The 16,728-nt window shown below is 33.8% G+C and overlaps 1 protein-coding gene across 1 annotated transcript in view; it reads right to left on the bottom strand.

Moving 5' to 3' along the window:
• LOC105791912 (ABC transporter G family member 31) overlaps positions 1–14,360 on the bottom strand; it is a 34,076-nt gene extending 19,716 nt beyond the window's left edge. The window contains exons 1-5 of the mRNA XM_012620220.2: positions 13,806–14,360; positions 3,203–3,323; positions 3,009–3,097; positions 2,829–2,916; positions 2,547–2,709 (exon numbers count right to left, since the gene is read on the bottom strand). Of these exons, the coding sequence (XP_012475674.1) occupies positions 2,547–2,709; positions 2,829–2,916; positions 3,009–3,097; positions 3,203–3,323; positions 13,806–14,158 (814 nt within the window). The 5' untranslated portion in view covers positions 14,159–14,360. The remainder of the gene's footprint in view (positions 1–2,546; positions 2,710–2,828; positions 2,917–3,008; positions 3,098–3,202; positions 3,324–13,805) is intronic.
• Between the last annotated feature and the right edge of the window lie 2,368 nt (positions 14,361–16,728).

Here is a 16,728-nt window from a genome sequence, read left to right on the forward strand (position 1 = left end):
AATAATTACTACAAAAATTCTTTATATAAATTGATTTTCTTGTTATACTCTACTCATTGCTTAGTGGACTTTTTTTGTTAATGCAAAATGCAAATAGTCATTGGGCTTCATTGTATCCACGAGGTTCATTTGCTTGAAACTTATTTGCACACTAAGTATAGGTGGGGGCGAATAGAACCTTAAAGATAGTGGCTTGATACACGCCTTAGAGCATTATCCTAATGCTTCGTTTCATGTTCGAGTTTTTGTTTGTGTTGCGTTCATGTGTTTAATATTTTCCTCACCAAATATTTACACTAACAGAGGGGTTGCAATCGATGTCTAATGTCGCTACAATAGCCCTAAGATGTCGTGACACTTGTCCGAGGAGGCCCAACTTACAACTAAAGGTATTTTCGTCCGTACAATGATAATTAGCATGTTATAGAGTTTGTAACTTTACCTAATTTGATCATCTAACCCTAACACTATAAATATTAAGCTCTTAGAACCTTATTAAGGGGGTTCTCTTCAGCAATTAATTGTTTTTCTTCTTAAAATTAGGGTTTCAATTTAGTTTTTTTGTTTAAACAATTTGTTATTTCAGATAAAGTTCAGTTTCAGTTCTTTTAGCAATTTTACATGTTTACTTTCGTTTCTACTTCAATCGAATCAAGATCAACATTCGTTCAAGGGCTCAACAATCAAGCTTCAATAAATACTCACGGATCTAGATTTCTCTTATCCCTTCTCTAGTTTGTACATTTATTTTGAATGTGCAAAATTCGATTAGGGAAAATTGCATCTAGTATGACCATAAACTAAGAACCCTAGGGATATTGACAAGTGGAAATAGGAGTGATTGGCTAAGGGTTGGGGTTTACCACAACTTAGTTGGAATAGGTTAAGCGAGATTAAACCCTATGATTGATGACCCTAGGAAGAAACCTAGGTAGATGAGGTCGAAAGGATAATCTACTTAGCACCAACTTTACCTAACTTGGTTAAGCTATTAGGTTGAACAATAAGTAGTTTGAATTGATAAATTAATTTGGTTATAGGCCAAAACGTATTAATTAAGTTATTCATTAGCTAAGTCATTAAAAACCTGAATCTGAAATTAATCATGAATACAGATGCGAGTTAATCTTCTATCTAGTTAACTTGATTGAAATTCAATTATTTCATTTTAGTAATTCTTTGTATGTTCTTTAATAAATCATCTTGTTATTATTTTCATGTCATAATATAATTAGTACGTAAGTAGTATTTAGACCTAGTATTGTGTTAATTTTCAATTTAGTTTAGGCAGACCTCCTTTAAGTACGATCCTCGCAATACATCCCAATGTTCCGTTGTAACACTTTAACTATATTACAATTTGACATATATACTTGCAGATACTGCACTTCAAATTTATATTTAATTGCAGTTTTACAAACCCCACCACACACACGCCGGGATGTGGTCAATTTGCTATATGAAATTCTCTCTCGAATGTCAAATGGTTTGGCCAAGTTAAAGCTCTTGGATGAGTTGGCATTTCATTGTTTATTTATTACTTTTACTGGAATTGGATGAGGAGGATTTTCAGCTGACCTTGCATCTTAGAGTATTTTTGGCAATTTAGGGTGGAATTTTGGACTACAAGATCTTTTGTCGCAAGTAGTGGTGGTGTTGGTGTTGGTTCTTAGTATCCCTGGTAGTGTCGTGGGGCTGGCAGTTGATCTTTATACCTTGGATAATGTTGTGGAAGAATAGTGGGCAATATTGTTGCGAGGTATTGTTGATAATTGAAGTAATAGGGGATGTAAGGCGCTCATGAAAAACCGAATTGGCGGCGATATCCAAAGCCACTCGATTATTGCAACAAAGAATCGTGGGACCTCTGGCCGGTTGATCTAAAAAGGCTAAGAATCTGCGTAGCCAAACAAGATCACTAGTAACCATATTGGAGTACCCTGGTTTGATATCCTCGACATGTAGGTTTTTGTTAGGATGTTGCTTGAAATGATATAGATGGGTTATATTGTTGTTGTAGCTTAGTTAAATTTCCTTGGTTTTTGAAAGATTAGGTTGTTTTCATTCAATAAAGACATGTTTCTTGTTCTCTTCTCACAGATGAAGCTAACTGTTGATGCAAGATGTTGCATAGTAGGTTATAAGAACGGTTCACACGATGATTCTGAGAGCTCCTAGTCGAGGTTTTAAGAGGGTTGTAGAGTTGGGTTTTACTTAGACAAGGTCTTTGTCGTGATTCCAGAATCTTGCACTCTTTGGAGAAAGAAAGGATTTGTGAAGCCAGATGGAGTCAGTAAACAAAAATTCTGGTCCAATGGGTGCACGTTAGCTGCCTACACTAGATAATAGAATGTTTGTGGGTTCTTCTGTCAAATAGTACTTGTAAACACTGTTTAAAATTACTACATTAAGTATTCTTTCCTAAAGTTGTAAACTTCATGATACCAAATTAATATCATAATATTTGAATTAATTTAGCACAAAAATATATTTTAGACTGCTTTTAACAAAAATCTAATATTTGCCGATATTGGAAGTAGACAAACCTGCCATGCCCTCGCTTGCACCTTGACACCTAGCAGCGAAATCAAATGTTTCTCGAACAGTTAGCTCTGGTAAGTGATTATCTGTTTGGCTAATGTATGCTGAAGTCCTTCTTACATAGAACTCATTGAGGTTTGTGCCATTGTATGTAATATCACCACTGACCTGCAAAGCGTAAAATAAAACTTTTTGTATATGGAGAAAAGCAAGTTGAAAGGCGATACCGAGTGATTCGTGAAAATGACAGTAACTAGCATGTGATTTGCTCGTAGGTTGATACTTACCTTCAAAGATTTGTAGTCAAGTTTCCCAGCAAGAGCTAAAAGCAAGGTGGATTTGCCCGATCCTGGTGGTCCTAAAAGCAACGTCATCCTAAAACAACAAGTTACTAATCTCCAACTACTACCCAGCTTTTATATTAAATGGTTTATACATTAAAACACATGCAAGTAGTGAGTCTTTACCTTCCTGGCTTAACAATACCACTGATGTCTTTCAATATGTGTAACCGACATTTATTAGGACGCAAAATCCTCAATCCTATTAGGATACGCTGTAAAACAACATTATTGTGGTTATTAATATAATATCAATGAATATCCATCCATCATACTAACAAAAAAAGATGAACAACAAGAAAGATACGCAAGTTACTAACCTCGAAGAAGTCGCGAGCAACGTTGAGTAAATTAGGTAAAGCTCTTGACCCAATTTGAGCGTTGGCTTCGATGTTTAAGTTCTGGAACCTTACTTCAACCTTTGGCACCTCCAATCCAACTCTGCAAAAATTTACACACTAAATTTACATCTAATTACCTATATATCGAACAATAATATTGAAATTTCGTATTTAGTATAAAAATGTTTTTTTTATTATAATTATTTTTGAAGTTACAAGTATATTAATGATTCTAATAAAAATCAGCCATTATAAATATTGAATTGAATAATTAATTTCATATCTGACTACACTCAAATTAAATTAACTATAACCATAATAAATCTAAAAGTTAACTTACACAGATAAACTCAAACTTAAAAATTAAAATTCCCAAGATTTCATTCTCTTACACCTTTTATTCTAATTAAAATCATTATTAAGTTTTGGATAATTATAGGAAAAACTAGTATAAATATCTTTTATATAAAATTGGTTAAATTCAACTTTTAGTTTTTGTGTTATGCGTAAGTTTAGGTTTAATCTCTGTACTTTAATTTAGTCCTTTTTAGTTCTTGTATTTTTTGAATTTTAAATTCAGTCCTAACCAAACGACATTTGTTAAATTCATTATGTTATTTTCAAAGTCACATAATTTGTTTTTTTTTTTTCCACATGTTACTCACAAAAGGCTAGTTAATGGATTAGCAACTATGGTTTGCATCCAAATTAAAATTTCAAATTTCAAAAAGTATAATGATAAAGAAGGTTTAATATCATTTTTGGCCATTGTACTATAAGGAAATTCTCGCTTTAGCCTTTTTTACTATTTTTGGTAAATTTACCCCCTCTTTTTTCATTTCGTCTCTTAAGTTAGCCCCTTGACCGTTTTCGTTAATTTTTTTTACGTGGTCGTTTAAGCCGATCAAATCTATACACGTGGTTAACTAATTCAAGTCACTTTAATGATTCAAATGCCAACATTTAATTTCAATTTCTTTTTATTAATAATAAAACATTTCCATTTTTTGCTTTATTAATTTCTCTTCTTTCGTTAAAAAATCCAACTTTTCTAGCCAAAGTGAAACCATAGGAGTTACACGAACACCGTCGTCACTCAGCACCATTTTCTTTCATCCGGCCAAGCACAATACGTCATCTTTCTCCTTTTTCTTTTTTCTTTCTCAGATTAACTCAAACCTCAAGTAAAATGTTACAAAATTTAAAGGTTAGTTAATTTCTATTTAAATAACACATTAATGAAACTACGCGTTTAGGAAATAGAAAGGCTTTAATGATACGAGGCATTTTAGATTGTAAGGAAGTTAAGTGATACGGTGTATATCACCTAGGTTGTTAAAACAGATTTAGTAATGACCTTGGGAACAACTTTGTAACTGCCTTCCCTGGTTGGACATTAAGAGCCATTCATGCTTTTAGGTAAGCATTCAAGAAAAATCTAAGAAATTTCTTTATGTTCTCTCTTTCTCTATTTTATTTTCTCTTCTCTTCTCTCTATAAATTAATTCTTCAGTATCAAGGGTATCAAAGCATGTTGTTCCTTCTTAGTGGGTGATGGTGTTACTACGGGTACTCAAGCAAAGGCGGGGCAACTAAAATAGGAAATTTCCAAGTTACAGATTGATCTGGACAAGAAATTGAAGGTTCGTTTGGCAAGTTTTCAAGATTATTTTCATGTTGAACTCAAGAATGAGATGAAGCATCTTTTTGAACAATGCTTGGAAAAAATTGATCCTATTGTTGGTTTCGTGTTGCAAAGGATAAAGGTAAAGGAATTCTTGGGGATGCTCCTCTAGGTTTTCCCCCTAAAGTTCCTACTAATATTGTTCCTGTAGTTTCCTTGGACGGTGCTAGTTTAGATTCAATTCAATATGCTTCAATGGATGTTTGATCTCGTTATTTCAAGCTTGATTGTCTTAAGTTTCATGGGACTAACTTTCGAGGATGGTGGGCCAAGATGGAGCAATATTTAGAGGGAGAAGGGGTCCCTAAAACAATTAAGGTATACAATCATGTTGCATCTAGAAAGAAAGGCATTAAACTGAAACCTTTTTTACACTCAAAAGCATGGGTTCCACTTGCTCAACTAGGATTTATATGTTCAAAGCTTAAGGGATTGATTTGGTTCAAAGGTTTTCCAGGATCCCATGGTTGACTTGTTCTCTTTCAAGAAAAAGGGATTTGTTGATAGCTATCATGACTCATTTGTAAGTATCTTAAACAAATTACAACTCTCAGAGGCTTATGCCCTTAGCATTTTTTCGAGTAACTTGAAACCTGAGATTGGCCAATATCTACGTTTGTTTAAACCCAAGTATCTGGTTGAAGGGTTCTTACTAGCTCGGCAAGTAGAAAACATTCTTTCCTGTTGAAAGTTGGCAACATTTCAGTAGCATGCAAGCGTCCAAACCACAATGCAAAAGGATGCATGCAGTATGCTAATGATTTGATTGTAACTTTTTTAATTAGCTGAGGTTCAGCCATGTACTTAGCAGTTTTAGTAGGTTTTAGGTTATCATTAAGCTAATTTAACAGCTTGGCTACTTGCACAAGCAAGATTTATTTTCTTCCAATGTAATAGAACTATATATGTACGTGTTATTTTGCTTAATGAAGTAATAAGATAAATCAACTTCTTTTCTCCTTCAACATCAGGATTTTTCCTTCTGTTTTTCATCTTTCAACACAAATTTTAGTTGTTTTTTTTTTATTATTGGTTGTTTTAAACTCAACAAATGGTATCAAGAGCCTGTCATCTTTGAAGGCCTTGCTGTGTATTGATTTGTGTTATTCTTCGAGTGACTCGTACTTAAAAGAAAAGAAACAGAAGCTATCTTTGTTGGCTCGTTCAGTTGCTACAAAAGAATGATCTTTTTACCACCACCACCACCTGTCTTTGCTAGTGAAAACTATAATATTTGGGCTGTGAACATGAAGACATATCTGTAGGCTCATGACCTGTGGAGTGTTGTTCTAGCTGACACAGAGCCACCACCTTTAAGAGCTAATCCAACCATGGCTCAAATTAGGCAGCACAATAAGGACTGTGCCAAAAGTATATGGCTATGCCATGCCTTCAAAATGGAGTTTTAGATGTAATTTTCACAAGAATAATAGCTTGTGACACTTCAAAGCAGGCCTGTGACAGACTCAAAGAAGAGTTTTAACGGTCAAACAAGACCAGGTAGCAGCAGTTGATCAATTTGAAAAGAGACTTCAAGAATCTGAGGATGATGGAGTCTGAAACCATCAAGCAGTATGTTGACAGGATTCTGGCCACAGTCAACAGCATAAGACTGCTTGGAGATGAGTTTAGTGACAAAAAGATAGTTGAAAAGGTCGTTACAACTTTGCTAGAGAAGTATGAGTCAAAAATCTCTTCTTTGGAGGACTCGGGGGACCTATCAGCTATACCCTTGACAGAGCTGATAAATGCTCTCTATGCACAAAAGCAAAGAAGAGTAAACAGAATGGAGGAGTATTCTGAGGGAGCCTTTCAGGCCAGAAGAAGAGAGAGTTCAAGCTCGAGCTCAAGCTCAAGCTACAAAGTCAAAAAGCCTTGGTTAAAAAAGAAGAGAAATGGAAGAAGGATGTTGCAAAAAGAAAGTTTCCACCATGCACTCACTGTAAAAGTCCATTCATTTGGAAAAATATTGTTGGTACAAGCCTAACATTCAATGTAGAAGCTGCAAGCAACTTTGCCACATTGCAAAAGTCTGCAAGAACAAGGCAAAAACACAACCACAACAGTAGAATCAAGCTCAAGCTACGAAAGATGTCCAAGCTCAGGAGGAGTATGTCTTTACTACCTCTTGCCTTTCAAGCTCGAGTAAAGTCAGGAAGAATTGGCTGATTGACAGTGGCTGCACTCATTACATGGCTTCAGACAAAGGTATGTTCAGGGAGCTAGACACCAGCTTTGTGGCCAAAGTCAGAATTGGGAATAGTGAATTCATCGAGGCCAAAGGAAAAGGCAAGGTTGTGATTTGCACTCATTTAGGTAACAAAACCATCTCAGAAGTTCTTTTTGTACTAGAAACTGATCAGGATCTACTGAGTGTTGGTCAGTTGTTAGAAAAGGGTTACTCCCTTATTTTTGAATAAAAGACTTGTGTAACCAAGGATTCTTTTGATCAAGTGTTAGTGATAACAGCTATACATGATAGATCTTTTATTTTAGATGTGAATCAGCTAGAAGCAAAGGCACATACAGCTCTGGCTGATGAATCATGCTTGTAGCATAAGAGGTTGGGGCATGTAAATAAAAGTCTCTAAGTTTGCTACACAGGATGAGCCTAGTGAAAGACATGTCTAAGATCGAGCCTAAGAAAGATGTGTATGAAGTCTATCAGTTTGGCAAGCAGACCAGACCACGTTTTCCTGTTAACAAAGCTTGAAGAGCTCAAGAGAGGCTCCAACTGGTCCATACAGACATTTGTGCACCTATGAAGACCTCATCTTTAAATGGAAACAGGTACTTTGCATTGTTCATTGATGATTGCACCAGATTCTGTTGAATGAGTTTCTTGAAGCAAAAGTCAGAGGTGGCTGACTACTTCTGCAAGTTTAAGGCATTGGCTGAGAATCAAGCCAGTTGCAAGTTGAAGATTTTGAAGTCTGATAATGGGACTGAATATGTGTCTCAAAGGTTCCAAAAAATTTGTGAGGAAGCTGGAATTCAACACCAATTAACCAACATCTACACACCACAATACAATGGTGTTTGTGAGAGAAAGAATAGAAATGTTCTCGATATGGCCAGATGCTTGTTGTTTGAAGAAAAAATGCCTAAAAATTTTTAGGCTGAGGCAGTAAATACCTTTGAAAATTTGCTAAACAGGCTACCAACTAATGTAGTCAAAGGCAAAGCACCTTTTGAAGCCTGGTTTAGATACAAACCAAATGTCTCACACTTGAAAGTGTTTGGCTGCTTATGCTGTACATTGGTGCCAGCAAGGAAGAGAACCAAGTAGGAGAAGAGGTCCATACCTAGAGTCTCTTTTGGCAACAGTAATGTAAAAAAAAGATATAGAGTCTTTGATCCATCCACTAAGAAGATTGTTGTGAGCAGATATGTGAAATTTAATGAGGGCAGTTGTTAGAAATGGGATGGAACAGATGCAAGCTTGTCTGAGCAAGATCAGCATGATCTTGATTCGCAGCATGCTAAGATTGAAACTGAAACTGAGGATGATTATGATGATGCACCTGTCAGAGGCACTAGAACCTTAATGGACATCTATGAGAGGTGTGGTATGACCATTATTGAGCCGTCTAATTTTGATGAGGCTACAAGGGAGGGCTGTTGGAAAGAAGAAATAGAGGCTGAATTAAGAATGATCTACAAAATGGACATATAGAAGCTAGTTGATAGACCAGGAAATAGAAAGATTATTGGTGTGAAATGGGTGTTTAGGACCAAACACAATGCAGATGGGTCACTAAACAAGCACAAAGCTAGATTGGTCGTGAAGGGGTACGACAGTAGCATGGCATCGATTTCTTTGAAACCTTTGCACCAGTTGCAAGGTTAGACACCATAAGGTTGTTGTTTGCCTTAGCTGCTCAAAAGCAGTGAAAAGTGCATCAGTTGGATGTTAAATCAGCTTTTCTAAATGGATTTTTCAAGGAAGAGATCTTTGTTGAACAACCTGATGGATTCACGGTTCTTGGTGAAGAGCACAAGGTCTACAAGCTCAAGAAGGCTTTGTATGGCCTCAAACAAGCTCCAAGGGCCTAGTATGACAGGATTGGTGCATACTTGTTAAAGGACCAATTGAGTAATTGTACCCATTTATTTTGATAGTTAGTGGATAGTGATGTTAAAATCCACTATCTTAAGCTAATGGTGATTATGGTTTAATTAAGTTTAATTAGTTTAACTAATTAAAGTTAAACATGGTATATAAGCTAAAATAAAAGAAAAAGAAGACACTTATCATCATCTTTTCATCTTTTTTCTCTTCTTTGACCGTCCATAGCTAAGAAATAAAGGGGTTTGAGTTTCAAGCTTTTATTCTTCAGTTGGTAAGTGATTTTAAGTCTGTTTCTTATAAATTTCATGTTTTTGAGGTCTTCGGAGCTTGATTTAACTAACCCGTGTACCAATTTGTAAAACTGTTAAAGTTTTCAAAAGTTTCCATTGATAATTTCTTGAAGCTTTTGGTGCCAAATTGTCAGATTTTATGCTTAGAAGTAAAAAATGACTATTTTGTAAAGTGAATTTGTCAGTTTTGTCATAAAGGACTAAAGTGCAAAATTAGTAAACAGTGGGATGAAATTTCTATGTTAATAGATAGAAGAGAGTGATAGAAGGATGTGATTGAAATTGATTTCGAAATCATAGATCAATTTTGAAAGTTATGACTATTTTAGTTTTAAGGACTAAATTGAATAAAATGCAACTTTAGGGGTTTCATGAAAAATTAAATAGGTTCATGCATACCATGGAATGTCAGTAAAATGTTTGGTATTGATAAATTGAAATGAATTATCATATAGATTGGGATTTGGACCAAACCGCAGATAATAGCAGAAATGGCAAATTAGCAGATTAGTCTTTAACGTCTTGTTAATTGCTGATTTTTTCAGGTAAGTTCATATGATGTAATTTTACTTAACTTGCAGTGTAATTGAATTATGAATGCTTGCCTACTTGATTATAAAGGGAATTGTTTACAAAATGGTACAAAAAGATGAGACATGAACTGAATTTTAAATAATTGATCATATATGTACAAAGTGGTGCCCGTATGAACGTAGTAAAGATTAGGATACAGTTGGCATGTGAATAGGGATAGTTGCACGCTTGTATGGGTTTAGCACTTCGATGCCCTCTATTTAGCACTTTACTTCCATTTGTTTAGCACTACGGTGCTCTTTGGTGTGGTGTAGTTACCGTGTATTCGAGTTTATTTACTAAGTTCATCAGGCTAAAAGGTCATATATATCGAGAAATGATATTAAAACGAATTCAGCTTGATAAGCATCTAGAAATGAGTTGTATTAATTATGAAAAATGACATTGGAATGTTGATTTATAGTGAAACGAAATGTTACATGTTGATTCATTATATGACATAATTGTATGAAAGCTCACCTTGTAAATTTGTATTACCATGTTTTGGTCCCATTTGTCAAATTGAATAATATGTTATGTACAATTGTAAAGTAAGGTAAGTTAATGTTTTATGCTTATGAACTTACTAAGCATACAAATTGCTTACTCTATTGTTTTTTCTTTTCTCTATAGTTTGTTCATTTGCGGAACATGTCGATCAGATCACTTTGGAACTCACACTATGCAGTTGTCTTTTCAGTAGCCTTTTGAATGTTTTACATCCGGTTATGTGGCATGTATATAGGTGTCTCTTAATGTTAGCTAAACTTATGGAATATGTATGTGTGATTTGCAATATGGCATTAATATGGTATATATGAATGAATGAATTTGATTTTGTCATAGTTACAAGTTGGCAAATTGCTTGATTGGTGGCTAGTTGTATGGATAGTATTTGGTGAATGGAAATGCATGGAATAAGAAAGGCATGAAAAGGCTAAATGCATGGTTAAACTAAGTATATGTTGTTTGAGTTGATTGTATGGTTTAGTACCATATTTTAGCATTTTGGCTTATTCAAAACATTTGAGTTAGAACATGATGTGCAGTGTGCAATTTGTAAAAGATTTGTGAATTTTTCAAGTTGAAAATGTTTTGGTTAGGTGATTATATGATGTATACATGTTTTGATTTGGTGTTGTGCAAGTTTGAAGTGTGCTTTTAATCACCATTTGAGTTTGAGTTGATTTGAGCATGAAAAAAGGACCAAAATGTATGATTTTGACATTCTGGCACTAAAGTATCGATACCCTATATAAAGGTATTGGTACTTAGCATTTTTCCTAAATTTTCCAAACTTCTAACCTTAAAACGGTATCGATACCGGACTAAAGTATTGATACTCTACATTAGGGTACTGATACTTTACAAGGGTATAGGTACATTTGACCTTGTTTTATTTTTTACAAAAAGTAGCAGAATGTGAAAATGGTATCGATACCAAGGTAATGTATTAGTACCTAGAGAGAAGTATCAGTACCATAAGTTTGGTATCGATAACTTTTGATTTATCTTAATTTTTGGAACATCAAAGATAAAAATGGTATCAGTACCTGATATGGGTATTGATACCTGTTCTCAAATTTTAAAAAGTTTACAAATTAGTCCTTCTACTTGCTCGGGTCAACTTAAGAGCTTTCATAAGCTCGATTGAGACTCGATTTTGAGTGTGCATCATACTTTGCATGAATTTATCTTTAAATAAAAAATTTACATCGTATTAAACTATGATTACTCCAGCAACGGTTGTAGCATCTTGTAACTTGGACCTGGCGATCAGATCAGGCGAGGGGTCTTACAATCCTCTCATACATTTGCATTACCTTGCTAGCATGTCAAGTGTAGCCACTATGGATAGAAGCTTACATAATCGAGAAGCAACTAGGCAGTAACTGAAGTTTTGATCAAATGGACCAATGCATTTCTAGAAGATGCCATGTGGGAGAATTTGGTAGAGCTACAAAAAAGGTTTCATTCTTTTCATCCTTGAGCACAAGGATGCTTTAAAGGAGGAACCAATTGTTATGGAATTTAAAAGTTAGTTAATTTTTGTTTAAATAATGTATTAATGAAACCATGAGTTTAGGCAATAGAAAGGCTTTAGTGATATGGGGCATTTTGGATTGTAAAGGGGTTAAGTGAAATGGTGGGTATCACCTGGGTTGTTATAACAGCTTTAGTAACAACCTTGGCAACGACTTTTTAACTGCCTTCCCTGATTGGCCATTAAGAGCTATTCATGCTTTCAGTTAAGCATTCATGGAAAATCTTAGGAATTTGTTTCTCTTCTCTCTTTCTCTATTATGTTTTCTCTTCCCTTCTCTCTATCAATTAATTTTTTTGTATCATAGAAATCTAGCCGCCTCATTCTATTCTTACTCCATCCGCCTCTTTTTGACGTCGAAGCTTCGACCGAAGGCCACCCTTAAGCTCTTTTTTTCTCCTCCTTCAACTAGCCAGCTTACTTTTCCTAGAAAACCCAAGGAAAACTAAGTATCCACTATATTTTCATATCTTGGCCTCAATCGAAGGGTTCTTTAAGAATCTCTTGGACTCGTCCATTTTTCAGTCCATTTTTTTCTAATATTCTTTCCCCTTTTTTTTCTCCATTTGCTTCCCTTTTTGGGATGTGCATTTCATCACTCAGTTCATCGGGTTTGATAATGACAAAGAAACTCAACCTGACATTGTTGAACCCGTATTTTGTCTTGTAGCGTTAGGTGTGGTGGTTGCTTGGAGATAAGAAAAGAATGTGAAGTATAGCAGATAGTTGGCATTTTATTCAATGAAGTTCAATGATGGAATGTGAACTGAAGTGTTATATATATATATGTATGTGCGGCGAAATAGTGATAAGAACAAGAGACAGAGATATCTAGAAAGGTGAAGAAGTTTTACAAGTGGAATGATTAATTGAGACGAAAAATGGTTGGATTTAGTGGATTAAGGGTAGGTTTGGATGGGCGATTGGGTGCGGTGCGGTGCGTTTAGTTTACTTTTTGTCTCACGCTACAGTGTCGCTACAGTATCTAATCTCACCGCCACCGTTGTTTTTACACTAACCACAGGTAAACGCACCGCCCATCCAAACTCATCCTAAGTGATTGAAAAGGGGACACCAAGAAAAAGAAATCAAAATTACATTATGACATTTTATGGATTAAAATAAGGTGAATTAAGTTTCCACATGTTATTTTTGATTGACTTAAACATTCAGGCCATATTTTTCTAACGGAAAATGGTTAAGGGGCTAACTTGAATGATGGAAAAAAAGTAGAAAGATCAAAGTGATAGAAAAATTAGTTAAAGAGCCAAGTGAGAATTTTCTTATAGTATTAAGTTGATTGAGAATGATCCAATTTGAGAAAATAAATAAAATATACAACTTTATGAATAGTAAATGACTAATTGTAAATTTAACTAGTTTAACTGCTACTATATTAACTTTCAAATTCAAAGAATAAATGGACTAAAACTACCAACTCCAAAAGTACAACAATTAAAAGTGACCAATTTAAAGTATAATGACTGAATTCAAATTTTAAGTAGAATACATAGAAAATTTTGACCCATAAAATTTAATGCCACCAACTCTAGCATGTTTTATTCAATAACAAGTTTTTTATTCTCTAGATTCTTAGGAATTTTTAATTAAGACATTTTCATGTTTATTTTATAATTAACGAAAATTAATACTTTCATGATTCATTACTATCGGTCTTAGCAATATTGTTAAATTCTTTCTCTGAAAATACTACATCTTAGGTTGGTAGGTTTTAGTTATTCATAAATTTACTTTATACTCTCTCTTTTTTCACAAGTTAAAAATCAAAATAAGAAGTAAACGAGTTTTAAAATGATAAATGGCCGTCAAAATTAAAACTTGTGAATTGTGAAGAAAAAGAAGTGAATAAATCGTAATTAAAAATCAAAATTAGTAATATCGCAACGGAAACGTGTTACCTATCAAGGCGATCTTTAATGGCAGAGAGAAGCTTATAATTATCTTGATCATCGGTAGCCAACGCTTTCTTTACAACTAGTTCTCTTCTAGATCGATCAAGCCTCGTCACATCAATCGTCTCCGCAGTTCCACTTTCTCTTTCTCCTTCTGTATCATGTTCAATCTCCGACGAAGTCCTTTTCAAAATTGCGAAACGCCCTTGTTTCATTGATGGCAATCGAGAGATTGCTTCCCACATAAGATCTTCCTCATCTTGCAGAACCACCTCTGCGTTTGACGGTCTATGAAACGACTCAGCATTGCCCCCTTCTGTATCAAACTCAAAATAGTCGCTTGCATTCGATCTCCTCATGGCCAATCTCTCTCAATGTATCTTTCTTTGTGTAAAATCTTTAAAAGAAAAAAGTAGAGTGGTTAAGTTTTAAACTTCTATAGAGAAAAGAAGTGCTAGCTGGCCCTGGAATTTTGAAGATGTAGTGAAAAACCAAGGCTACCCTTGCATTTCAACACCACAGATAAGTGGTAAACGTGAGATTTCCTAAATTCTAGAAATCTTGCAAGGTTGTTGCAACTTACAAGCACATTAGTTTTCTTTGCTTTTTGTCTTCATTGTCTGCCCTATTCTTACGTTAACACCGTGTATTTTTTTTCTTCACAAAAAATAAAGAAAAGAGAGAAAAAAGTGTATTTTTTTTTATAAAACTTAAACTTATCTTTAAAATATTTCTGACCCATTCTTTATATCACTACTAAAGAAATGAATACATAACTAATTTTTCATATGTAATCTGACCAACAATGATAGTTGTAAGAGATTTATTGTTGGTGTCCTCACCCATTTTCAATTCAAATTAAAAAGTAGTTTAACAAATTTTTCTTTTTAAAACTCATGGAATTTTAATTTTTACCAAGGAGATTTATTTAAAAATATTTTTATCAAACACTTATGAAATTATCTTTTGCAAAAATAGTTTAAAATTCCTTTACAAGATAATTTTGAGTCTATTTTAAAATCTGGTGAAAACTATTTAGGTCCATGAGTTAGTTATGCTTAAGAAAAGTTTTAACACTCTTATAATGTCCAAAACGATACCTTATTAAATAAATATTGTCAACAAATTTGAAAAATAATATTTTTTATAAAATTAAAATAAATTTATTAAATGAGTGAAACAATTCTATAACAAAACTAAAATAATCTTCTTGTCATTTGGTTGAATGAGACACAAGAAAGAAAACAAAATTTTTATTCATTAATTAATGATGATTGATGAAGTTCCTTCCGTATTTTGTGACTAAAACTTTTAGCTTCTACCGTAATTTGAAAATACTCTTTAAACATGGCATCAAAAGATTATGATAGGTGATAATTTAAAAGAAATAAATAAAAGCATGTGAAATGCCACTTGAGTCGATACTATAGAATTAAATTAGATTTATTGATTGTATACATGTCTCGTGCTTAGAACAACCATGCAACCTTAGGTTTGGAACTCGATTGCTGGTATGCCTAAATAAACCTTCGAGTGAGCATCTTACTCCGGATCCTCCCTAAGAAACTTGGCAGAGTGAAATGGAAGCTCTTACTACTCAAATGACTTATGTGTGTACAAATGAGGGTAGGCAAATCCCTAAGATATCAAGGGTGGAGATCACTGTGAACGGTGGAGATCTACTCTGTCCTAACACTCAACTACTCGTAATAAATTCTATACAAGTGATTAAGTGTGGACTAATCTATCTACATCCATCTAGAATTCTTCAAGGCTATATGGGCTCATGTAGGCCACACCCCCATGGAGTGATAATGGCCCGAATAGATGCCAAATTATGTCAGGAAGTGACATACCATTGGCCATAATTTATTCATATATAAAAAGAAATAGCATAGTAACCATCACATGAAACTTGAAGAGACAACTAAATATTTATACATATTATCAAAACACAAAGTGGCAACAAAACATGTATGCAAATGTTTTGACATGTAGGACAATTGTCATAGCATTAAATTTCACATAGTGTTCACACAATTAAATTGCCTCCATTAACAACATTACATTGCGTAAAATGGGAGGATGAAATTGAAAAAGAAATGTATCTGTACCGACAACCCACGTTTGGCCTTTGATCTTCTTGATGTTTAATAAAAGAAATAAGGATCAGTTAAGTAATTAGACCATTGTTAAAGTGGTCTATTCCGATCAAAGGCCACTTTAACTTGGGATCATATATCACATACTCATTTCTTTTATTATTAGGATCATATGAAACATATAGTTGTAAAAGTGGTAAAAATTAGTCATTATAGATTTTTAATTAGTTAAAGGATCAATTCAACAAATTCAACCATTTAGTATTGATAGTTAGTGGAGGATGATGTATAGTTTCACTAACTTTCGATTAATTAAGTTTAGTATTAGATTAATTAAGATTTAATTTAATTTAATTAATTAAGTTTTGTTAATTTTAATCTAAGTATACAATTAAGAATAAAAGAAAAATAAAACCATTTCTGTGTCCATCTTTTTCCCCACTGTTTCAAAGAAAGAAAAATATGTTCTTAGGCTTTCAAGCTTTCGACAACAATTTGATAGGAAATCTCAATCACTTTACTTGTAATCTTTATGTTTTTGAGAGTTTGATTTAGCTAACTCGTGTACCAATTTGTAAAATTGTTAAAGGTTTCAAAATTTTCCATTGTTGAATACTTGATGAAATTGGTGTGAATTTTTTAGATTTTAAGCTTAGATATGAAAAATGACATGTTTGTAAAGTTAATTTGCTAATTTTTAACATAGGGACTAAAGTGCATAAAATTGGAAATTTATGTTAAATTTATGTAATTATTGAGAATAGAGGGCCGTAGAAGGATGAAATTGAGATCGGTTTTGAAATTGAAGCTCAAATGTGAAAGTTATA

The sequence above is a fragment of the Gossypium raimondii genome, chromosome 7 (assembly GCF_025698545.1).
Source record: "Gossypium raimondii isolate GPD5lz chromosome 7, ASM2569854v1, whole genome shotgun sequence".
Classification (NCBI taxonomy): domain Eukaryota; kingdom Viridiplantae; phylum Streptophyta; class Magnoliopsida; order Malvales; family Malvaceae; genus Gossypium; species Gossypium raimondii.